Source organism: Macrobrachium rosenbergii, chromosome 54, assembly GCF_040412425.1.
Source record: "Macrobrachium rosenbergii isolate ZJJX-2024 chromosome 54, ASM4041242v1, whole genome shotgun sequence".
NCBI classification, from domain to species: domain Eukaryota; kingdom Metazoa; phylum Arthropoda; class Malacostraca; order Decapoda; family Palaemonidae; genus Macrobrachium; species Macrobrachium rosenbergii.
The window spans coordinates 283,722-309,202 of NC_089794.1; the positions used below are offsets into that span (position 1 = coordinate 283,722).

Sequence of the window (25,481 nt, forward strand, 5' to 3'; positions counted from 1 at the left end):
CTATTGCGTCTTCCAGTATATTTTGCATCTTCCAATCTTGGATGGTCTGGGATGCATCTTAGATATTTGTCAAAATTATTCTTAAACACATCTACGCTCACTCCTGATATGTTCCTCAGATGAGCTGGTAGCGCATTGAATAGACACTGCATTATCGATGCTGGTGCGTGGTGGATTAATGTCCTATGTGCCTTCCTTAGTTTTCCTGGTATAGTTTTGGGCACTAATAATCTACCTCTGCTTGCTCTTTCTGATATTTGTAGCTCCATGATGTTTTCGGTAATGCCTTCTATCTGTTTCCATGCCTGGATTATCACAGAGAGAGAGAGAGAGAGAGAGAGAGAGAGAGAGAGAGAGAGAGAGAGAGAGAGAGAGAGAGAGAGAGAGAGAGCTGAATGAAGTGATTACATCGGTAAAGCAGTTTTATGACTTCACGGATTTTAATTTAACTTTTATCAATACTTTGTTGTATCTTAAAACCCTCCAAATATTGACTATTTTCCGGTTTGATGCATATTTTTCCATTTGAGGGGACCTTGAGAGCGTAACTCCTTTGAGGACTCACAGCGGCCAACAAAAATAGGTTTTTCCTACATCAAAACCTTTTGTTTGTCCCGTAATCTAAATAGGATTTTGGGGTTAATAATTTACATCTACCCCATTTATTTAAAACTGTCTCTTGTTAAGCAATAAGTTTCTACTATTTAGAAAAACCATTATTTTAATAAATAAGGCAAAATTTACAACTTGATACAATGATATTAATATACTGACATTCCTTTACAACAACAATACATACACTTACATAATTTTACAAAAAAGAAAACACCTTGTTCCTGCCCATATACAGTCGACCCCCGCCATATTGCAGTTCAGCATTCACAGTTTCAGTTATTTGCAGATTTTTCCGTGGAATGTATCTCCAAATATATCACATAAAATTCACTAATTTGCAGATTTTTTTGTTGAGCAATATTCACTAATTACTGTATTTTCATATTATTTTCGTGACTAAATATATTTTTTATGATAAAAAAATTATTTACTAATTTTCAAATATTAATTTTAATGTAAGTGCAGCAAAATATCAATAAAATGTATTTTTTAGTACATATTTAAATATTTAGGTACAGTAATTAACTAATTGTGAATTCCCAATGCTTCCCCTATCTACTGTAAAAAGAAAATTGGACGGCTTGAATACTGTATGAGAGAAAATGGCTGTGCCTCAATACAGGGGGAACTTGATTAGTTTTCACACATAGCCATAAGCCATATATTTTTAAGGGTAATGTTGTAAGATGACTTTGAAATGATAAAGTGTTTTAGGATGATAGTTTAAGGTATATTTGGTGTTTGAACTATTAAAATAGGCAGTTATAACCATTTCTGAGGGGTCTCTGGCATTTGAACTATTAAAATAAGCAGTTATAAGCATTTTTTGAGGGAGGTTTAAACTTATCACAGAATTTCAGTATTCGCAGGTGGCTGTGGTCCCTATCCCCCACCAATGCTGGGGGTCAACTGTAGAGACATCAAAATTCTTAATACTGAGGTGAAAGGTTGCATACCTGATCACAATGAAGCCATATGCCAAGAAGTTAAGGATGAGAGACACCAATGTGAGTGCAAAAAAGACTGTCTCAGTTTGAGCTGCTCTCCACGGTCTCTCATCAGCTCTCATGAAAGACAAGATGATGACCTGCAAAGATTAAATCTAGTTACATGAAGTGGGGCTAAAACATATAATGCAATTTTATACTCAATATCACCTGCTTCTCATACATCTGTGTAACAATCCACTTTCACTAACACAGAGTATACAATTACTGTACTAGTAAACTTCTAATACTATGTATCCATCTTCTTAAAGACCATCTTGACACACTAAAGACAAAACTGGTTGAGATCTATACCCATTCTTCATTTTTATCTTTAGTACATCTGAGCAATTAAGGGCATGAAAGAAATTGCAAATTAAAGATAACTTACGTTTACCTCAATATACAAACCTGAAGTCTTTTATATATACAGGCAGTCCCTGGTTTACGATGGGTCCAGCTTACGATGTTCCGAGGTTACGACGTTTTTCAAATATATTCATCAGAAATTATTTCCTGGTTTACGACGCATGTTCCAGGGTTATGACGCTTACAACACCAATCCAATGGAAGAAATATGGCTCCAAAATGGTAGAATAATCAAAATTTGGAAGTTTTTTTATGAAAAACACAATAAAAATGCAGATTACCTAGTTTTCAATGCACCAAAGGCATTAAAAGTAAGGTTTTCTTTGGATTTTTGACGATTTTCGACGATTTTTTGGTTTATGACAATTTTCGGTTTATGATGCGGTGGAAGAATGTAACCCCCATCGTAAACCGGGGACTGCCTGTACTTAACTTTGGCAAAAGAGGGTTTGGGCAATGAAGCTTGGTAACAGTGTAGTTGACTGTAAGGCAGGTATGTGAAGGGTGAAGGAACTGCCCATTTGCTTGACCATCCACCCCACTTTTCCTTTAGCAAACAGGGACAAATGCAAGGTTCCTTAAAGGTTTATATAAGGTTTGTATACTTAAGAAAAAAGTAAATTATTCAATTTGCAATTTGTTCCTATGAGGATACACCTTTATCTTGTATGCAAAGGTTAGTCTCATGGAACAAGACTAGCACTGTTCCATAAAATCAGAACATGAGGTTTTGAACCTCGGCCATATCCCATGTAGTCTAATCCTAAAGACAGGAATGATAGTTCTTCAGCACCAAGAAATGCCAGTTTCCTAATCAAGTGTATGGGCAAAGGAAGGCTGATTCACGTAACCTCCTATACTGCCTGGAATCCAATGCATAAAGCTGATAGGGCAGCTTCATTTCTCAAAACTGGAGACTTTACTACACCCAAAAGTGTTGCATCATAGGCATACTGAACAATCTTGTTTTCCAGGCCAACAACCATACCACACGTATACACCAAAAATAACAGCAGACCAAGAACAATACCCTGTGGAACTCCAGACACAACAGGTCTTGGTTCACTACAGATCCCATTAACAGCAACTCACTGCTGCCAACCTGTAAGAAAATCTTGAAATAATCCTAAAACATATCCACCCACTCCAAGATTCTGAGGTTTATAAATAAGTGCCTTATGATTTACTAAATCGAAAGCAGCAATGAAATCTAATTCATTAATCTACAATCAGAACCCTTATCAAAGTTCTCTTGCAAATGAAATGTTAAGATCTAAAAGAGCATTGCATGTTCCTAACTGTTTCCTACATGCATACTGACTATCAGCTAACAATCCTTTAGATTCCACATGCTTGTATAGTGGCTTGCAAATAAGTTGTTCAGCAACTTCGGAGAGCTGAGGGATTACAGAAATTGGTCTGCAGTTACTGCAGTCTGCAGATATGCCACTCTCTAGAACAGGCACTTACCGTATTTGACTGCGTATAAGACGCACTTTTTTAATAAAAAAAGTGGCCCAAAAAATCCCCCTGCGTCCTATGTACATAATGTAGGCTCAAAATTTAAGAATTTTGGCCGAAAATATACATGAAACGTCACGTAGATGTTGTAGCCTAGCCTAACATTCAGTGTTATCCTAATAACCTATTAAAAACCAGTTTATTATAATTATTTATCATTATCACACTTACCATCACCACAATTACTACTGCTAGTATTATAATTAATATCTACGTTATTATTATCGATATTTTCATTAAAATGTTTTAATATCATTATCGTCGTCTACAGCGCATCGCCGCATTCCACATTTACAGACTTACATTACGTGTGCTGCCACCTACTGGTGATTATCTTGAGAGCCTTACGGATAACAAGGCTTCGTTCAGTTGGTAGTTGGCAATTCCTGCTAACATTCTCTTTATGCATAACAACATGGCTTCGATCAATTGGTGGTTGACAATTCCTGCTACCATTCTCTTTAGGCATAATAACAAGGCTTCATTTTACTGTACATCACCAATGTCGTCTGCATGCTTACAAACGATGGTGCTGCCACCTAACGGTATTCATATCAAGCCAAGAGGCAGCTTTCAGCTGCAGTGATGAAACGTAGTAAATGCCAGAGCTTGATTGCATACTTTTATAATATATAATGGATATATATAACATATATTACCATAGGTAACATCTTTATTAATGTTTTTGTTGATTCTGCCGGTAAGAAACAATGTTTATAAATGAATGTGTTGCAATCTATTGGTAAACCTATGAGGTAGCTTTCAGCAGCAGATGAAACATTCGATCGTAGTCAATGGGTGATTGTATAATACATATTTTGATAAATATAAATATGGTAAATAACGTCTTTATTAATGTTTTTGTTGATTCTGTTGGTAAGAAACAATATGCATATGATAACCTAATACTACAGTTTTTACTTACTAAAATCATATGAGCATAGGCTAGGAAACATTTTTTTTTCCCTCAATGTCCTGCTGAAATTGGGGTGCGTCCTATGCAGACATGCGTCTTATAAGCCATAAAATACTATGTCAGCCTAAAAATCTACAGAATCTACTAATCTTGGGAGACAACACACTAGAAGCATTTTTAAAAATCAATGGGACGAAACCATCAGGATTTTTCTCCACCCCAGCTGTGAAGATTATCAAGAATTTTCTTAACCCTAGAGTGATATGTGTGCAATACCTATTAGCCCTAAATGCAATCTAATTTAAGTTGTAACTGCTCTCTCTCTCTCTCTCTCTCACTGAGAATGATTATTTCATTAGAAGTCAACATCCTTTATTAATTGTGATTCATATAATTGTGTTTACCAGTAAGCATATCACATTACATGTTTAACCATTTCAACCAGTGATGCATGATTGTCAGAGTTGATTTTTACTGTAATGTATTTTGGATGAGTAGGGATTTATAAATTTTTGCATGCCATACCATACAAATACAATGCAACTACATACTGTAGTTTACCTCAGTGTGATGCATATGTTTGCAATATACAAACTTGCACACAGACACTGATATCCTGATGGGCAAGAAAAATTCTGAAGCAACACTGCTGGGCAGTTTATACCATATGTTAACCTGTCCAAGTTTTTCACTTTGCTGGTATTTCAACCTAAGAAAAGTTTATTTAATATTAAAATCAATAAACATGTAATAGCATGAAATAAAGTCATTTTAAATGAAATGAAATGGGAAAAAATTGCAAGAAACAGTTGAAGAAGACTAAGGCCTGCCACACCTTCACTACTTAGTCTCCCAGCAGCCCACCCCCAAGCTTAAGGGGCGCGTCGATCGCCAAATTTCAAGGAATTATCGGTTTTTAGTTTTTTATAGTTTTGGACTAGTACATGTCTAAATGAACATGTCCTGAAATATTATTGCTAAATAATATTTACCAGCATTTGAGCGGCACTGAGCAAAAAAGTTTCAAACTTTCTGTATGACTTTTTAGGTGGAAGTGAGAAATGTACTTTACTTTCCTACTAAAATACACATTATCAACGTTACAAACTGGCTCTCTGTCTCTCTCTCTCTCAAAAAATATAATATCTATGTATCTCAATATCACCCTGTGAGTGACATTGTGCGACAAATTGTTGTACAATGTCTGTATGTCTTGATAATTCTGGATAGTAGAAAGTGAGAAATTTACTTCAGTATCCTACTTAAAATAACCATTTTCTAAAATAAGTGCTTGTTCATTCTCTAAAAAATATCAAAAAAAGTAAATATATATCAATGTATTTTGATATTTTGAACTCGTTATCACAGATGTACCATACCAACTAGTATACATATAATATTTTATATTTGACATATTTTTACTGCGTATTTTCGGAAATATGAAATTATATAAGTAGGTAACAGTTCCAAACAAAGCGTCGGGTTCTACCAATAAACCATCTCGATTTGTGTGTGGTTCTGGTTCAAGCGATATCCCAGTGCTCTGTGACGCAGTTCCTTTTCGGATTTTTTCACTGTAGTGCATTCACACAATGCCATTGCCATAAGCAAATAAAGTACCACTCTTATGAGGGAGAAGTTTGAACGATTGCATCTTGTAAGTTTGTTATAAGAGAGGGATGAAGCAAACAGGAATTGTCTCGCCTGGGAGAGCAACATCACCAGAATGCCCATATCTAAGTAAGTGATTTGTTTTCCTGTATTAGTGATATTCTAATTAGCGATTACTATTTTTCATAATTATATAAGAAAACAAAGCTTTATTTTACTGCAGTGAGTTGTCATCTGACTCATGACTTGCGTAGGATTGGTTGTTCAGCGTTTGTTTACTTTATCCTCCCAGTTGTTTGTTTATTTGCCTCTCCAATATCTGAACGGAAAACAAGTACAGTGGTAGTGTATATAGGTTATGTAGAAAATTTATATTGATAGCATATACTTTTATAGGTTATGAAGAAAACTTTAGGGTGAGTGTAAAATGATGGGAACAAACCTTTCCTAGAATACCATGTCCTGGCCTAACCTCATTAGGGCATTTATTTTTATAATTTATTATGAAAAAATTTCTCACTGATTGCATAGAGCCTACTATTTTTTATAGGTAGCATATACTATTTTTATAGGTTATGGAGAAAACATTATATTGATAGCATATATTAGTGGATTTTTGTGATGAAAAAACTTTTGCACTGATATATATATATATATATATATATATATATATATATATATATATATATATATATATATATATATATATATATATATATATATATATATATTTTATTATAATATATATGTTTTCTGTAAAATTTTGATATATTCTCTCTTGTATTTGTTGTGTTGAAATATCAAGTCTCAGATCTTAAAAGGGTTAGTTGACTGTGTGATAAGATACATTTCTCTGTGAGGGTCATGTTTGCACAGCTGGGTAGGCCAATGTTATTCAGGTGTCAGGTGCGTAACCAGGGTAACCCCCTTTGTTTCAGAAGGTCCTGCCAAACTGCTTAAATTGTCAACTAAAAGGGAGATGAGTGACAGATTTAGATAAAATTTGTTGACCAGCGCGAGGGTAAGAGAAGATCTGTTTCCTTATCTACTTAAGCTGTCATCAGTAAGAGATATGGGATGAGAGGTTTAGATAAGCTGGTTGGTCCAGAGGCCTTTTTGTTTGAACAAGTGTGCATACAGGAAATCCCCTGTCAATTCAAAAGAATGTATGCTGACAGGCCTAAATAGCTCTTTGGAGCTAGGGAAAAATTCCCTTGTTTATTTTCTCTTCTCCAGGGGGAAAAACCCTTGTTTATTCCCTTTTTTTCCAGGGAAGATTCCCAGAGTGACCTATTTTTTGAAAAATGCCTAACTGGCAACATAGGTTTATTCTCATAGTAGAAATTTGGGAGACTGTTCAGTCCAGACAGAGACTCTAAAGAGTTTGGTTAGGCTCTCTCTCTCTCTCTCTCTCTCTCTCTCTCTCTCTCTCTCTCTCTCTCTCTCTCTCTCTCTCTCTTCAGAAGAGAGTAAAATTTGTGGTCACACTCCAGACATATAGTTTAAGATTTAAGTTTTGGTGAAACTGTTAGTCTTAAAGGCGCCATATAAAAAGAGAGTTTTGAGCTGCAGCAAGGGATTTACTAAAGTGATATAAGCTTGTATAAGGTAAAGTGGTTTTTGCTTAATTTTACCTCGGTAAAATAAGAATGTCAGGTAGATTTTGCCTTAGTGATATTATTGTTAATAAATCTTTTGTGCATTTTTTGTGTGTTCTTGTTTATGCATTTTTTTTGTGTGTTCTTGTGTTTGTGCATTTTCTTGTGTGTTCTTGTTTCAAATTTCATAATTTTACCCAAACTTTTGTGTTGGTGATTTAACATTTATTTGCTTTACATTTTTTTATACTTTAACGTTGCATACTTGATTTTATTTACATTTCTTAAGATTTCCTTTTCAAATGTTTAGTAATTCTTAATAGTCAGAAATTTCCTTAGTTAATGTAATTTCTTGATAAACTAAAGTTTTGTGATTTAATTTTGTTTAAGAATTAATTAAATCTTGTGTTGTTTTCAAGTAATGGTAAATTTTTCAGACTGTGAATTCTAATTATAAAATTTGAAGTTGAAAATAAATTTTTATATTAAAATTATCAAACACGGTGTTTCATTTCTTGAACACCAGTGAACAGGGTTATTTGTGTATGCATAAGGCAAAGTGATAAACATGTTTTGTTCTCCTTCAGTTTTTTGAAGTGAATGAAGACCAGGGAAACAATTATAATTGTTTGATGGAGTGTTACCTTTCTTTATCTAGTATATTTCAATACCTCACACATACCTTGATAAACTTAGTTTGATTTTCAAGTGATAAGTAATAGTGATAAAGGGATCACTATTACCTATAGAGTGCCCAGTCGTAATTTTGTTATGAGGGTTCAGGTATCTGGCTGAAGTGAGGTAAATTTTTGGATTTTGTGATTAGCTGTGTAATAACCAGGTACTGTACTTGGTACACTTCATGACAATAATGTGGAATGTTTGTCCATGAAAGCTTGTAACTTTTCTGAATAAAAAACTCCATTAGATACCATCCAGTTTTAATGAGGTCTTTATAGTAATTCTATTAATGCACAGAACAATTGTGCATGTGATAAAGTTAATATATATATATATATATATATATATATATATATATATATATATACATATACATATATATATCTGACTCACATCAGGATCGAACCCAGGTCTTTTAGTTGAAGGCAAGGGTGCTGCCCACTAGACCATACAAGTTTAAAAGAAGTTGGAACCTGAGAGCAACTGCACCCAAGGAATTACCTGGGCAACCTAACTGCTTGCATACCAGTGAGTTTTCCCTAACTTCCTGACTCAGCAATGATCAAATTGACAGCATTTCATTTGAATTATCCCCTCTGAGTGATTAAGATAGAAATAATCAACACACAATCACGTGTGGAACAGAAATAAATTTCTGACTCACGTCAGGATCGAACCCAGGTTTTTCAGTTGAAAACTCGCTGGTATGCAAGCAGTTAGCTTGCCCAGGTAATTCATTGGGTGCAGTTGCTCTCAGGTTCCAACTTCTTTTAGACTTGTATGGCCTAGTGGGCAGCGCCCTTGCCTTTCAACTGAAAGACCTGGGTTCGATCCTGACGTGAGTAAGAAATGTATTTCTGTTCCACACGTGATTGTGTGTTGATTATTTTATATATATATATATATATATATATATATATATATATATATATATATATATATATATATATATATATATATGGATATCTTTTACTGCAATACAACAGTATAATATGATGATAAAAAAAGCCCATGAGCACTTCCTTTTGTGCCTTTGTTCAATGGTAAAATATGGGAAGATGATGTGTTACAATTGTATATATACCCCCATGCCTACATATATTTTGTATATATACTCTTGTAACACATCATGTATCCATACTTTACCAGTGAACATGGGCACAGAAGGAAGTGCTCAAAATACATGGTTGCAGCATTCAAATAGTGTTTTATGGGCCTTTTTGTGTGTGTGTGTGTGTGTGTGTGTGTGTGTGCGTGTGTATATATATATATACATATATATATATATATATACAGGCAGTCCCGGTTTTTTGACGGGGTTCCGGTTGCAGCCCGAAAATCGTCGTGAAGTCGAAAATCGTCGAAAATCGTCAAAAATCATAAGAAAACCTTACTTTTAGTGCTCTGGGTGCATTGAAAACGATGTAAACTGCATTATTATTGAGTTTTACATCAAAAACCTTCAAATTATGATTATTCTGCCGTTTTGGGGCCATATTTCTTCCGTCGGATGTGTGTACGACGTGTCGTAACCCCGAACATATATAGCCAGGAAATAATTTCTGATGAATATATTTGAAATATCAGAACCTCGAACGTCAGAATCGGAATATATAAACCGGGACTGCCTGTATATATATATATATATATATATATATATATATATATATATATATATATATATATATATATATATATATATATATATATATATATATATATATATATATATATATAATATATTTCTGAGCTCGGCCCCGTGTCACCCGGTGAAATTCCATTCTTACTCGAATTTCTAGGTATAAATATTGCTAAATATACCAGAGAAAAAAGCTTACAGGAATGCTGGAGTTACTACCCCCAGATCGAGCACCTTCGATGAAGATGTCGGTATAACCAAGGGTGAGTGAAGGAATCACAACCACAGAGCCACACTCTATAGACATCCCTATGTCAATATCCCCGAGAAGAGTGAGGGGCCGTACCAGCGCCCACGCTCCCCAGCCCGCCACGCGGCGACTCCAGCGCCATCTGAACTCATTCCATTTCTAGCACTCGTTTTGATCGCAAATTTGTTTGTGGCTTGTGTTTTTTGGCGTGATTTGCCTTTATTTCACCATGTCGTCAAGCACCTTTACTGTTTCCAAGTTAAGTACCATATTTTTGTGGGGTTTTTATGATAAGTTTGGCTGTTTTACATCGTATTTTGATATTATACGTGAATCTTGTTGGGACGCTGCGGCGTCCCCTTGTCAGCCATGTTGACCGCGAGGTTCTCTCGTTCGGCTTGTTCTGTTCGGGCTTCTCTTGGTCGGTTACATTATTTATCATTCCCCCCATAGGATTCATCCTGGTGGTCTTGCCTGGGTTGGGTCTTTGGGATATCCTCTAAAGTTAATTTCAGAGAACTTCCCATCATAGGAGTTCTTACATTTAGGGTTCCCGTAGTATTTTCCGCCTAGGTATCTCCCAGGATGTTTTCCTATTAATTATGGTCATTATTGATTTCTATTATGTTTGTGCTTGATGTCATGTTTTATTATATTTAAATCTTATCATTATTACCATGAGCGCCAGGTACAGTCCTATCTGTTTACTTCCTGTCGCTTTGTTGGTTAGGCTACGTGCCAAGCACAAGCCGATATCAATGTCTAGTGTATATATTTAGTAATGGTGGTTATTTATTTATTATTTATTTATTATTTCTGGTTAACATCCCTGTCCTAGCCCTGCCTAGTGCAAGGTTAGGCTTTCCTGGTAGCCTATTTGGCCTCCCTCTCTCCCTTGTATCCTGGAGTAGGTTAGGTGAGAGGAGGGGGATCAGCAGATGGAGGAGTTTCTGTTGTTGTTCCGTCCACCGACCGTTGTTTGGGTGGTGGAGTGAGACCCCATTATCCTCCCCTTCTTTTCAGAGGGGTAGAGGTTTTCCCTTGGTGTGTCTCCTCCACGCTATTTTAGCATTTACCTTACGGTTCTGGCTGGCCTTCACCACAGGTTTTTTCTCCCTGTTGGTTCTACATCCTCCCTTTCATTCTCCCCTTCGTATTTTATAGACTGTGTCTATTACGGCCTGGGATTTCAGTTGAGATGGGTACACGTCTTCCCTAGTCTCCTGTTTTCCTCTTCTCTGGTCTAAGCCCTTCCTTACTTAGCTTTTCCCCCTTCCCTAGCCTACCCTAAGTCAATTCCTTTTCATCTATCATGGTGTGACATCGGTTCCCGATGTTCTCCCCGAGTGCTTGGGTCCTCCCTGGTGGAGGGATTCGCTCCCTCCCAGGGATGGTTCCTGGTGACAACCGTCTTGACTTTATGTTTCGTTTACCCGCTCTCCTCGGATCGAGTGGGTCTTCGAACATTTTCAGGGTTATCCTTCCCCCTCCCACCATCCCTGGTCCTCCCTTTGCTTCCCGCATTCACCTCGGCGTCTGGGTCATTCTAGTCGGAATTGATTGGCGCGTACACCTGCCCATGTGGGTCCAGTTGTGTTCTGCCTCTTCCTTCTTGTGTACTCTAGCGATAGAGGCTTGGGATCTCCGGTAGTAATGGTACTGGACTTCTGGGGACTCTACCTCATAGTGGCGTTGTTAACTAGTTTCTTTACCACCCTCTATGTGTATACACTTGTTACTGGTCCCCGGCGGCTTAACCCGCGCCGTCGGGTTGATATGTTTGCTTTAATCTTATATCAGAGTCCGGTGATCCTTCCCTTGGGTTCCGCGGTTTCATTACTGGCGGTCCTTGTGGTGAGGGTCCTGTCGATTCAACTCTCGTTCGCGGAGTATTCCGGCAGTCGGGAGGTTTTCTGTTTACCATAGGTTTATTGCTGATCCCCGACGGCTTAACCCGCCGTCGGGTTGATATATGACTGTTGCTGGTCCTCGGCGGCTTAACCTTAACCCGTCCGGTTGTTATATGTTTGATTTCTTTAATATTATATCAGAGTCCGGTGATCCTTCCCTTGGGTTCCGCCGTTTTTATTTCTGGCGTTCCTTGTGGTAAGGGTCCCGTTGATTCAACTCTCTCGTTCCGCCAGAGCATTCCGGCAGTCGGGAGATTTTTCGCTTACCATGTGTTTGCTACTGCTCCCCGGCGGCTTAACCCCGCCGTCGGGTTGAGATTTTTACTTTAATTTTATTTTAGTCCGGTGATCCTTCCCTTAGGTTCCGCCGTTTTTATTACTGGCGTTCCTGGTGGTGAGAGTCCCGTTGATTCATCTCTCTCGTTCCACCGGAAAATTCCGGCAGTCGGGAGGTGATGCTTACCATATGTTTGTTACTGTCCCCCGGCGGCTTAACCCCGCCATCGGGTTGATTTGTTTACTTTAAGTTTCTTTGCTTAGTAGGTCCGTCTCTGACGGGGTTTTTCATTCCACCGGAGTTCTCTGGTAGCATGGTATGAAAATACTTATCCCTACATAGTTTAAGTTTCTTAGAGTGGTAGATTCATGTACTTTTCACACTTACAGACTGTTTGTTGTGAGGAGCCCGGATGTGCCGCCATCCTCCACCAACCCTACGGGCATGTGGTGTGCGGACTCATGCTGGCTGTGCAGTCCGGCTTGATGACTTGATCGTCTGGCATCCGGACGGCTGTGAGGTTTGCTTCGCGATCGTATGGATGTCTCCAGGACGAGTCGGTAAGCTAATTACTTCCGCTTTACCACATTAGTCAGTTTGTTATTTGGTCACATTTGGCTCTTATATAAACACGGTATTAGCCCTTCTTTGACACTCTGCCCCTTTCAGGTTGACGAGTCCTTCAAGAAAGAGGCCTTGGGGTCTCTCCGCGCTTGGGTAGCTGGGTTCGGGAGGAATGTCCCATCGGGGAAACCCTATATCCTTGATGAAAAGCTGAGGGACCTGCTTTATCCCAGCGCCCGGATCACTGCGGCCGTACCTTCTGATGTGGCCGCACCTATCATCGACCAGATCTGGGCCGCAACCCAGCCCTTGCAAGGGGACCCCCTACACTGGGGGATTACAGAGTCGTCGCTGCGCCGACCTGGATCTCGAGCCGATGGTCACCGAGCAGGACCAGGGGGCAGGTATTGAGGTAAGTGAGGCAGTGGGGGCCGGTGCCCTCCTTAATCCCCCTCCTTCATCATCCTCTTCCTTTCAGGCCTTCACTAAATCTGCTATCTTGAGGGACAGAGTTCAGTCTACTGTCCCCAAGTTGAAGTCGTCGTTGAAGGCGAAGGGCTACAAGTCCTCGTCTTCACGAAAAGCCTCTCCTTTCCCCCCGTCGAAGCCAAAGGGTACTGACCCTTTGCCTTCCGGGAGCAAACTGAGTACCCCGGGCAAAGGAGCGAGTAGGTGGGCGACCAAGTCCAGCCCTCCTCGCCAGCCTGCCTTTGACCCGGAGGCGTTTGCGGGGATATTGTTCAAGAGGTTCTCCACGGAGGTAGACACAAAACTAGATAAGCTTACTGAGAAGCTTCAAGATCATGAGAAGCTGATCGCTGATTTGTCGCGCTCCGGTGGTGCCGGGGTGCACTATCAGTTCCCCGACACCGCTGCCCTCCCTCCTTTTGACGTAAGGAACCCATGGCGGGTTGCTCTTTGTGCTGTCCAGCATGAAGGCACCTTGACCATTGAAGGCCTAGGTACCAGGCGTCTAGAAGAACTGGAGTTCTTCCCAGCTGATCTCTTGCCCCCCTACCCAGGCTTCGTTAGGCTGACGGAGGAAGCCTGGGGGCGCTCAATTGAGGTCCCTATGGAGACGGTGATTTTCCCTAGGGATCAGGCGCAATCCGTTCTCCTGCGCACTTTTACCGGGTGGCAGGCGGAGGACATGGAGTTGACCCCTTCAGGGCAACTTAAATATGTTTTCTCTTGGTGGTAGGCTACCCACCCCTGTCTGAACAAAGTTGCTATTGCAACTGCTCAGGCTTGCTGGGAAGGCAAACCCTTGCCTCAGCTCCGGGAATTAGACCCTACATCTCTAATCTTCCCCGGGGGTGACGAGTTCTGGAGGAACACTCCATCCACATTTACTGTCGGTAAATTGGACGCAGATTGCGCGTCAAACCAGTTCAGAGAGCAGCTTCCTAAGCTCACAGAAGCTCTCCTGAAGGCTGAGTTCGAAGCACGGTGTCGGTTGAGCCGGTCTTTGAACTCGCTGTGCCTGTCAGAAGCGACCGCCGTCTCCTTTTCAGAGGAACCATTGTTTCAGGTTCTGACTAAATCCCTGTTAGCAGGGTTTCAGTTGGACCTGTTCGACTTCATGGTAGCAAAGATGAACTGCCGTAAGTTCATCTTCGCTGATGCCACCATTCGTCTTGAACCTGACAGGCTCATGAGGAGTTCTTTCTGGGGAACCAACCTTTCCACAGACGATGAGGTCTCCGGTGTCCTGAGCGAAGCAACCAGGACCAACCAGAGTCTGCGCTCCCGGTGGGGTATCTCCGCTCTTAAGCGGAAGACCTCCGAGTTTAGCGGTTCCCAGAATAGGCCTGGGAAACGTTACAGGAAGCGCAGGAGACCCCAACATCAGGCGGTTGTTCAGGCAGTCCCGTTCTCAACGGTGAGCCAACCATCCACCTCCAAGGCCCAACCCCAACAGTATGTGCTGGTTCAACCAGCCCAACCCCTTGCTGCACCAACGTATGTCTCCTCGCCGGCATACAACCCTACCTATGAGGGCCGTGGGGTTTTTCACGGTCTTAATAGGAGCGCAAGGTGGGGTAGAGGTCGAGGCCCCTTCAGAGGCAGGGCTGAGCCTGTCTTCCGGAGGAAAAGTGGCCATGGTAGAGGAAGCAAATCTGCTTCCTCTCACTGAGACCAGTTAGGTGGGTGAACACCTTTACTGGTTCAGAGACCAGTGGTCCTTCAGTCCCTGGACACACAGTATCGTGTCCAAAGGTCTGGGTTGGAACTGGATCAGGGGTCCCCCTCCCATGACCAGATTTTACCATCTTTCCCCCAAAAAGCCCTACAGGTCTTGGTGACGGAACTACTCAATAAATGAGCTATAAAGAAAGTGAGGCACCTCAAGTTTCAAGGCAGGCTTTTCACTGTCCCCAAGAAAGTTTCCGGCCAGCAAACAGTGATTCTAGATGACCGAGTTCTTGGGGTCGTTCGGCTTTCAAATTGAACAAGGAAAAGTCCCGCCTGACTCTGGAGTCTCGGTTTCAGTGGCTGGGTATCAAGTGGGACCGAACCTCGTACAGGTTATCTCTTCCGCCGGCCAAGCAGAAGGAAATCTAATTCTACCAGAAAGTCTCTGAAAGTAACCTTCCGCAGGTCTTAAGAGAGGTTTCTCGGCCCTCATAAGTTTGCTTCAGTGACAGACCTGCTCTTAAAAGCGAGCTTAAAGACATCAGTTTCAGAGACAGAGTCCCTCATCCCCTCAAATCCTTGAGAGTAGCCCTGCCCGTGGTCCACATCCAGGGTCTCGAAGCCTGTTCCACTTCAATTCCCCCTTCCGGCTCTGGTAATACACTCAGACGCTTCTTTAGCGGCTGGGAGGTTATTCACCACAACAAAAAGTCTAAGGGATATGGTCTACAATGTCCCAACAGTTTCATATAAACACCTTGGAAGCTGTGGCAGTGTTTCTAATTCTCAAGAAACTCCGCCCCGCCGGCCAGTTTCACATCAGGCTGGTGTTGGGCAGTGCAGTGGTGGTTCGTTGCTTCAAAAGGGGCAGCTCCAAATCAGGTCGCGTTAACCAGGTGGTGTTAGCTACCTTCTCCCTAGCGAACAAGCACGGCTGGCATTTGTCAGCCACCCATCTATCGGGGGTGCGGAACATAGTGGCGGTCTCCCTGTCCAGGACTACTCCGTTGGACGCGGAGTGGTCTCTGGGCGGGGAATCGTTCAACTGAATTTGCCGCTGGGTTCCAGGGCTCCAGGTGGATCTGTTCGCTGCAAAGAACAATTACAAGCTTCCCTGATACGTGGCTCCCAACCTGGACCCTCAGACCTTTGCCACAGATACGATGTCCATAGTTTGGAACTGTTGGGAGAAGGTGTACTTGTTTCCCCCAATAAACTTGTTCTTGAGAGTACTGCACAAACTCAGGTCATTCAAGGGCCATCTAGCTCTAGTAGCCCCTTATTGGCCAAAGAGCAACTGGTTCCCTCTGCTCCAGGAACTCAAGTTGCGGTGTCATCAGATACCCAAATCCAGTCTGACCCAAGTAGTACAAACAAAGGCTGTGTCTGCTTTCTTAAGAATTCAGAATGCCCGGGCTTTACGGACCTTATAATGTTTGCCGCATAAAGGGAGCAAACATTGACCCCGTCAACACTCTGCTTCTAGAATCTGATAGGGAGATTATACTCTCAGAAAGTATGATGCATAGCAGCAAAGAACTACCATCTTTCTTGAAGGCATCTGAAGCTCAAACTGTGGCTACTAACCTAACGGTTACTTTCTTTAGATCGTTTGAAAAATGCCTCGCCCCGGCCACTATTGATGTAGCTAAATCAGCCTTATAGTAGGCACTTCTGATTAGCTTAGCTTCAGTTGCCAGAATTTCAAAGCTATCGGCTCTTGCTAGAGGTGATGATCATGTTGATTTCTTTAATATCCCATCCGGAGAAGTCCTCCTTTCCCCTGATCATAGGTTCCTAGCTAAAAATGAAGACCCTCAGGACAGGTGGTCCCCCTAGAAGGTGGTGTCTCTCCCTTAGGACCAATCCTTATGTCCATTATATACATTAAAGTCTTATCTACAAAGAACTCCACAGTATACGTCGGGTCCTCTTTTTATCAGGGAAAAGGATGGAAACTCTTTCGTTGAGTCCCAAAGGTTCACGTGCAGTGGCTACCTTTACTACCTTTTTTCATAATATGAATTTTGCTTAACTTACCGAGTATATGGGATAGAAATCACCTCTAGCGTTTAAACCACTATTTAAATCACTCGAAGCCCTGAAATTTTCTGCGGTGGCTGTGGGGAGTGTCATCTCCTCATCTTATTTATCCTTATCCTTTTCCTTTCCCCCACCCCGCCCGCCTGCCTCATTTATTTCTCTACCTGCCTTTCTGGATCGATCATGCCTCGCTGCCTTCCTCCTCATACTCGATACTGGTATACCTGATTATTGCTTGTCTTGTGATTTGGATTTGATATGTTGTGGATTTAGATTTAGTCAGAGGTACTGAAGCGGTTTTTATTTTGCTTCATGTACCTCATATATTTTTGTCTTTCAATTGTGTCTCATTGCTTTTAGGTTTAAGTTTGTAATTACTGGTTATTCTATTGAATTATAGGGGCCTTTTATTTTCCCCTATTGAACTATATGTTAGTGTTTCTACCTTGTTCCTAGATTAAGTTTGCTATTTCATTGTACCCTTTTGATGTGAGGTGTATTATGTCACCAGTATTTACCTATAGTTAAGCCCAATTTTCATTGTTGAGATATTTTTATTAAATCTATTTTTCCATAGCATGTGTGTCTTTCCAGTTACCTTTTGTATTCTGTTGTAGCTTTGCAGTCTTGGCATGATTCTCTGACACTATTTCACCGGGTGACATGGGGCCGAGCTCAGAAAAGGGGGTTTGACAAAGGAAAAATCTATTTCTGAGCGAGGCCCCGTGTCACCCGGTGACCCCCCCCAGAATATTTTGAGGTACAGGTTCACCCCCCCTACTGGCTCATGCCAAGCCTGGGGATGGTGCTAGTCTGGAATGAGTTCAGATGGCGCTGGAGTCGCCGCGTGGCGGGCTGGGGAGCGTGGGCGCTGGTACGGCCCCTCACTCTTCTCGAAGATATTGACATAGGGATGTCTATAGAGTGTGGCTCTGTGGTTGTGATTCCTTCACTCACCCTTGGTTATACCGACATCTTCATCGAAGGTGCTCGATCTGGGGTAGTAACTCCAGCATTCCTGTAAGCTTTTTTTCTCTGGTATATTTAGCAATATTTATACCTAGAAATTGAGTAAGAATGGAATTTCACCGGGTGACACGGGGCCTCCTCAGAAATAGACTTTTCCTTTGTCTTTTATATATTTGTCAAAATATATATATATATATATATATATATATATATATATATATATATATATATATATATATATATATATATATATATATATATATATATATATATATATATATATATATATATATATATATATATATATATATATATATATATATATATATATATATATATATATATATATATATATATATATGTATAAATATATATATATATACATATATATACAGGGTGTTTTATATATATATATACACAAATTAGAGCCCCCGCTGGCTCTACAGCATAAACTAAAATTGATATGGACAAAAACAAAAGTAATTCAGAACAGGTATTTTTAGTCAAAGGGAGCCGCGAGCATGCAGTTACGTCTACGTTAGGCAGCGGCCCGGCTAAAACCCTTATCAGACAACTTATAGCACAGGGTTGGCACGTATTCATTCCGGTTAACGGAAGCTTGTCACTATTGTGATAGGATATCAGGTCTCGGGGGGTCTGCACTTTGACCCCCTATCTGCCGCATTGATGAATCAATTCATGGCTAAACATCTCCACTGGTTACACCTTTCCATTTGCGCTTCCGTGGCTAGTTCGAATGAATCAGGTCAAAATGCGACTACGCATCTACTGCGCATGCGCATGTTGCCAACCCAATGTTTTTCTAGCCGCGCTTTTTCGTGTGTGTGGTAAAATCTTTTCGGCGTAATTTGAAAGATTATCAACTTTATTTAGCATGGAGTCTTCATCTCAGTCAACAGGGAATAAGATAAGTACCTGCCCTACTGCAATCACAAAATTTAGTCCTGCTTAACTAATATTTTCATATATTTTTTAGTGTCCGAAATGATGGCTCAGGAGCGTCATACCGCTACCCGTATTTTTAGGCTTAGATTCTGCCTTAATTAAAGTGAAAAGCATAGGTTAGGGTAGGATTTTTAGATTCAGCATGTCAAAAAACCCTAGCGTGAACTGTTAAACATGTTTGGAAAGTTTATATAAACCTGCTTGTTATGAAATTATCGATAGCCCGAACGCTAGTGCTAGCGCTAAAGTTAGGCTAACTTTTGCTACTTTTAGGTTTACAGAAGTGGATGATAGCCACTTTCGGTACTTAAGGTAATTGTTTTTAGTGTTATTTATGTGACATAACTATATTTTGGACATTTTGATAGAGTTTTTCGTGTAAAACCTCCAATTTATGTCCCATTATCAGGGTGGAAAAATGATGCGAGTTTCTGGAACATTCTAGAAGGGTCCATTGAAGCTCTGTCGAAGCCTTCGACTCAGAATCATTTCGTAACGAAAATCGCATAAGTTACACTGGCTCCCAGTCGAGTTACCAGATACCTCAAGTCAAATTATTTCGAAATAGTAGCTTTTCTCATGATGAATTGAATCGAAATAGTAACTTTTTTTTATGTCAAATTGATTCGAAATAGTAACTTTTTTTATGTCAAATGGATTCGAAATAGTAGCTCTTTTATGTTGAATAGTGTAGTATAGAAATGAGTTATGAACTCAAATAAAGATCTGTCGTTCTATTAGCTGTAAGGTTGTTGCCATGCACCAATGAAGTCGTGAGTATCGATTCTTGCCAATGTTATTCGTCTGGAGCGATCGATGTCCTATATTGGATATACCTAGATCCCCAGTCTAGGCTAAGCCTACATGGTAGCCCACATTCTTGGTCTATGATACCCTCGACTTGAATGGCATGGATTTACCTGATGCTCTGTCATAGAACTGACATAATCCCAATAATATTCGACTTCCTTGTTCGTGATCATAGATCGCCCTTCAGTTGTAGCTCTCCCCCAGTGAGTACCCCCCCTTTTTTCCCCTGTGCCTAGCGCCCATTGGAGACGAGCCTTGAGATAGTAGAATGAATGTCACCTCATTCGAGAATATAAAATTAGATGGTAGAATGAATGTCACCTCATTCGAGAATATAAAAACTATATGCTCGTTTTTTCTCATGATGTAATGGCTTATATAACATAGTTCCTTAAACATTTTAGGGGTGTTTCATAGTATTATTTTCTTTTATAGGCTTTGCCAAATAAGTGCGCTAATGCCGCCTGTAAGAAACGGATAGACTCCATCAAGACTCAGCATGAGTTTTGTCAGGGGTGTGCTCCCTGCAGTGTACAGGGTACGGACCATCCATACAGGAGTCCGGAAGGGTGTGACATATATACTGGGTGGCTGTCATGGGCTCGTACGGGCGATCACACTGTTTCTGGCTCTCTGGCAAATATTAATATACAGCATTTAAGAGCATGGGTAAGAGGATTCTCCAAAATTGGCCCAAAAGGTCCTCTTGGCTATTTGCCAGACAAAGGTGTAAGAGATTTTCTCTTCCCCACGGCCAGAATTCAGTCGATCAGGGGTTATGAGAACTCACCTGTTGATGTCGTGGTGGATCCTAATGCATCCACTGTGGTGCCCCCTTCATACCAGGGGATGAAATCGATTTGGGAGAATCTGAAAATCTGGATGATGAGGGGATCTATCTGATGCTGAGCCTCGACCCCAATAGATCAACCGATTCCTGGCAGCATCCTAGTAAATCGACTCCTGAGGACGCCGATGAGGATAATGTTTCAGTCCGCACAACTGCCTCTACTAAGAGAAAGTTTGCGGCACAAGAAGCTAGGATGTCTGCAATGGAATCAAAGCTGGACAAGTTGATAGAACTACAACTTGCAAAATCTTTGGATACAGGGGCTCAGGGACAGACTCCAGAGCAAGCACAAGTGTCAGATCCACCCATTAATATAGATGATTTCCCAGATTTGAGAGTGGTGGAGGACGAGCCAGAGCAGTTTAATCCCTGGGTGGTGGCATCACGGCTAGCTAGAGCAGTGGATGGCATCTTCTATGATAGTGATGTATGCACCCCTCTAGCTAGGTTAGAGTTTGCAAAACCTTTTGTCCACTTTAAAGGTAGTAAGTTTCGCTTTCGATGCCAAACACCTAAGACTGGCTATGGTACCGGAGGAAACCATGATTTCTACCCAGGATCAGGCGAAGGGCTTCCTTTCTAATATCTGCCAGGACCTGGGAGGTAGTGTTCTGGGCACCCAGGTTCTTGCTAGGAACCTTCCCGCCTGGAAAGTACCAGTTGGTGAGAAGTTCCAATCTATCACCAATAAACTGTTCAAATCTTGGGAAAAGAACTGGGTAGAGTCAGCCGCCCATGGGACGAAGTTCTCTTTAAAGGAACTCCAGGACTTTGGAACAGTTCTGCCAGATCCCATGGACGATCTAACAAAACCATTAGCAGGCTTCACAGAGGTGATGAAGAAAGGCAAATTTCTAGTAAACCATGCCCGTTCATGCTTTTTTGGGGACACTCCTTACCTTGCCCACACCATGTGTGTTCAGGAGTTCGAGGCGAGGAAACTATTAATGTCCTGCATTACAACCTTGACATTAATGGAATCTCAGGCATACCGCTGTGACCAGCAGAGATTCAGTGCTCCCAAGGTTACAAATTCGGAACATGGGCCCAATCTTCATTCACCTTCTGGAGGCTTGGGCGGCATCCAAATTAAAACTTAGATGTCAAGCCCTAAAATTCGCTGACCAGAAGTCTATGCCAGTAAAGGAGCTCCTCTTCGCCTCCCTTATGTGTAGTGACCTCTTCCCTAGGGACCTAGTAACCAAGCTGAATAATATTGCTACCCACCGAGGTATCAAATTTGAGGATTTACTAGGATATGATCCGGAAGCAGACCCAAGGGGGGTAAAACGCAGGAAGCAGCAACAATATAAGAAGGCTTTTAAAGCACCAGCTCTTCCTGTGTGAGACCCAGGACAAGGTCCCTCTTCCCAGAAACAATTCCCTATGCCGCACTCTCAGCCATCCTTGAAGGGCAGCAGTGCACTGCCATCTCAACAATCCCAATTTAGGCAGTTCCAGGAGGCTCGAGGCGGTCGTGGAAGAGGCGGATCCCTTCGAGGGAAGAAAGGTAACAGGGGAAGACGAGGTGGTGGTAGAGGTCAATTCAACCAATGAGACATTTCAGGTTGGGGGCAGACTGAAGAGGTTCCAGGAAGCCTGGAAAGTGTCCCCTTGGGCCTATCAAGTGGTATCAAAAGGTCTGCACTGGGATTGGAAGGGACCCTTCCACAACAAATACTTTCATCAGCGCAGCACAAAAGAGTCGATCCTATTTGTGAACAAAATGCTAATAAAGGACACAATGGAGAAATGCCACTTTATCAGGTTCCAGGGGAGGCTTTTCAGTGTTCCAAAGAGGGACTCTCAGGAAAGGAGAGTCATTCTGGACCTCTCTGTCCTCAACAAAGCAATAAACTGTCCCAAATTCAAAATGCTGATGATAGATCAGATAAGACATACCTTGCCAAAGGACAGCTACACCTCTTCTATCGACTTGAAAGACGCATATTGGCACATTCCAATCCAACCTCATTTGCGTCAGTATCTAGGATTCCGTCTAGGTCGCCAGTCGTACAGATTCAAAGTGATGCCATTCGGCCTCAATGTAGCCCCCAGAGTGTTCACAAAATTGACCAAAGTGATCTTAGAACAACTAAGACTACAGGGGGTGAATGTCATGGCGTATCTGGACGACTGGCTGATCTGGACGGAATCAACAGAAGAGTGTCTAGAAGCGTCCCGAATAGTGGTTCAGACCTTGCAGGACTTTGGGTTCCTAATCAACTGGGAAAAGTCACAGCTGAAGCCAGAAAAGAAGTTCAGATGGCTAGGCCTACAATGGTGTCTAGAAAGCAGAAAGCTAGCCCTACCAGAGACCTCCAGGAGGTCAATAGTAGATCAGGTAAAGAGGTTCAGAAAAGCCAAGAGTTTTTCCAGAAGGAACCTAGAAGTGCTGCTGGGCAAACTCCTATTCGCATCAATAGTAGATCCAGTCTTGAAAACGACTTTGAAGGATTTGAACCAGATTCTCATTTTAAAGGCAAACAAATCATTCAGAGACCACAAGGTCCCGATGAAAAGGAGGTGCAAGACAATGCTCAAACCGTGAGCATCGAATCAGGCCCTGAAATCTACAGTCCGGCTAGTCCCGAAACCAGTCTCAGTTACCATTCATACTGATGCTTCGGCAAAGGACGGATGGGGGGGACACTCAGATCAAAACAAAGTGTCCGGGAAGTGGTCGGGACCCCTCAAATCTTGCCATATCAATATCAAAGAAATGATGGCAGTGCTCCTGTCACTCAAGGGACTAAAACCCAAGAGGGGATCTCACAGTCAGTTGTTCATAGACAACAAGCCGGTGGTACAATGCTTGAAGCGTGGGGGATCAAGGTCAAAGTCATTGAATCATATAGTGCTGGGGATCATGAGATTAGCTCAGGTGAAGAAATGGAATCTGTCAGCATCCCACCTTGCGGGAGCTCAGAATGTCCTAGCGGACTCCCTCTCCAGATTCAAAGCCCAGGAAGGGGAGTCGGAATTGGACAGCGGGTCATTCAACGGGATCCTCCAAGATCACCCATATCTTCAGGTAGATCTGTTCGCAACACGCGACAATCACAAATTACCAAATTTTGTTACCCCCTATCACGACCTTCGAGCAGTGGCCAGAGACGTGCTTTCGCTGGAATGGAACCTGCTGGGGAACATTTATCTGTTTCCCCCAACGAATTTATTAATGAAAGTAGTACAACTCCTCAAGGAGTTCAAGGGGAGGGGAGTTGTGATTGCTCCAATGTGGCCAAACAGCCCTTGGTTTCCAACCCTACAGAAGCTGACTTTTCATCACAAGCTACTACATCTTCCTATTCTTTCCCAGTAGGTTCAAGGGATAACTGTCTACGCCTCCTCCTTTCTGACGAAAAGCCTTCACGTGTGGACTTTCTCAGATCCCTGTGCTTCATGGAATGGTCACCTGAAGTCAGGGAATTCTTAATCATTAATATTAAGGGAAATCCGCCAAACAGTATCAGTCAGTGTGGAACAAATTTGTCTCATTTGTTAGGGACCGTAAACCAACTACCATCGATAATAACTTCGTGGGGAGTTCTTTGTGTTTTTATTTGACGTAAAAAGTTGGCTCCCTCCACTATTAAAAATCACAAGGCGGCCCTTGCGGTTCCTTTAAGGTACGGATTCGGAATAGAGGTGCATTCAGAATTGTTTGAAATGATGATGAAATCAATGGCTCTCCGCAGGCCGAGTGAACAACCATGTGAATTATCATGGGATCTAGATACAGTCCTAACTGCTCTGAACAGACGTTCAGACAATAATATGAAATTTTTGTTAGAAAAAATGTTGTTTTTAGTGGGCCTGGCGATGGGAGCCAGATCAGCAGAGATCCATGCGCTAAAAAGATATCAGTTTTGTTCTTTCGGAAAGAATAAAGTAACTTTTTCATTTGGAGAATTTTTAGCTAAAAATGAGAATCCATTTCACAGACGGAAACCCATAGTTATCCCTTCTTTGCCCTCTAATCCGAAGCTGTGTCCAGTGGCCACAGTGAAAAAGTACCTTGATCACACCAACATATCACACAAGGGCCCCTCTTTTTGGTACCAAACGAAAGCACCCCACTTTGCCTACAAAGCCTCAGAACCAGCATTTGTAAGTTAATTGTAGATCTATGCCCAGGATCAGACCCAAAGTCACATGACCTCCGTAAGTACTGTACACAGCCTCACTTGCCTTTTTCGGTAACTTTAGTATGGAGGACGTATCCAAGTACACGGGGTGGTCTGGGCATGGAGTGTTTGTCAAACACTATGTTAAACAAATACGAGGTGTCCAGACTGCGTGCATATCCCTCGGCAAAGTCGTAGGCAAGAGATAAGGACGCCCGGAAGGTGAATTGGCTGGCAAGAGGAACTCTTCCTTTAAAGTGAGTGAGTGTTTTAAAAACCGGTAGGTTATTTTTTCCCATTATAGTCTATTTCTTTTGCTCTTCACTAATCCACAGTCTCTTCGGAGACAGCTTAAAGGGTGGGCTGTTACAGCCATAAAGGGAAAGGATTTTAGATTTCGGTTTGAACCCAAGGGAAGCGAAAAAGCTTTTTTGGTTAGGGATAGTGGCTAAAAGTCCATCCTCCCTGTCAAATGATGTTTGACAGCTTTATAAATATACAAAAGACTCTTTAAAATGTTCTCTGGTACACCTGCATGAGGCTCTCACGGCTCCCTTTGACTAAAAAACGGGGTTTGAACCGGAAGGGAAATGAAAACCCTATTTTTAGTCTGGGAGCCACGAGAGCCTCAGACCCTCCC

The 25,481-nt window shown here is 41.5% G+C and overlaps 1 protein-coding gene across 1 annotated transcript in view; it reads right to left on the minus strand.

Annotated features, from left to right (window-relative positions):
- Nucleotides 1-1,282: 1,282 nt before the first annotated feature.
- LOC136835091 (transmembrane channel-like protein 5) overlaps nt 1,283-25,481 on the minus strand; it is a 617,814-nt gene continuing 593,615 nt past the window's right edge. Inside the window, exons 16-17 of the mRNA XM_067098270.1 lie at nt 1,509-1,702; nt 1,283-1,412 (exon numbers count right to left, since the gene is read on the minus strand). Of these exons, the coding sequence (XP_066954371.1) occupies nt 1,283-1,412; nt 1,509-1,702 (324 nt within the window). The remainder of the gene's footprint in view (nt 1,413-1,508; nt 1,703-25,481) is intronic.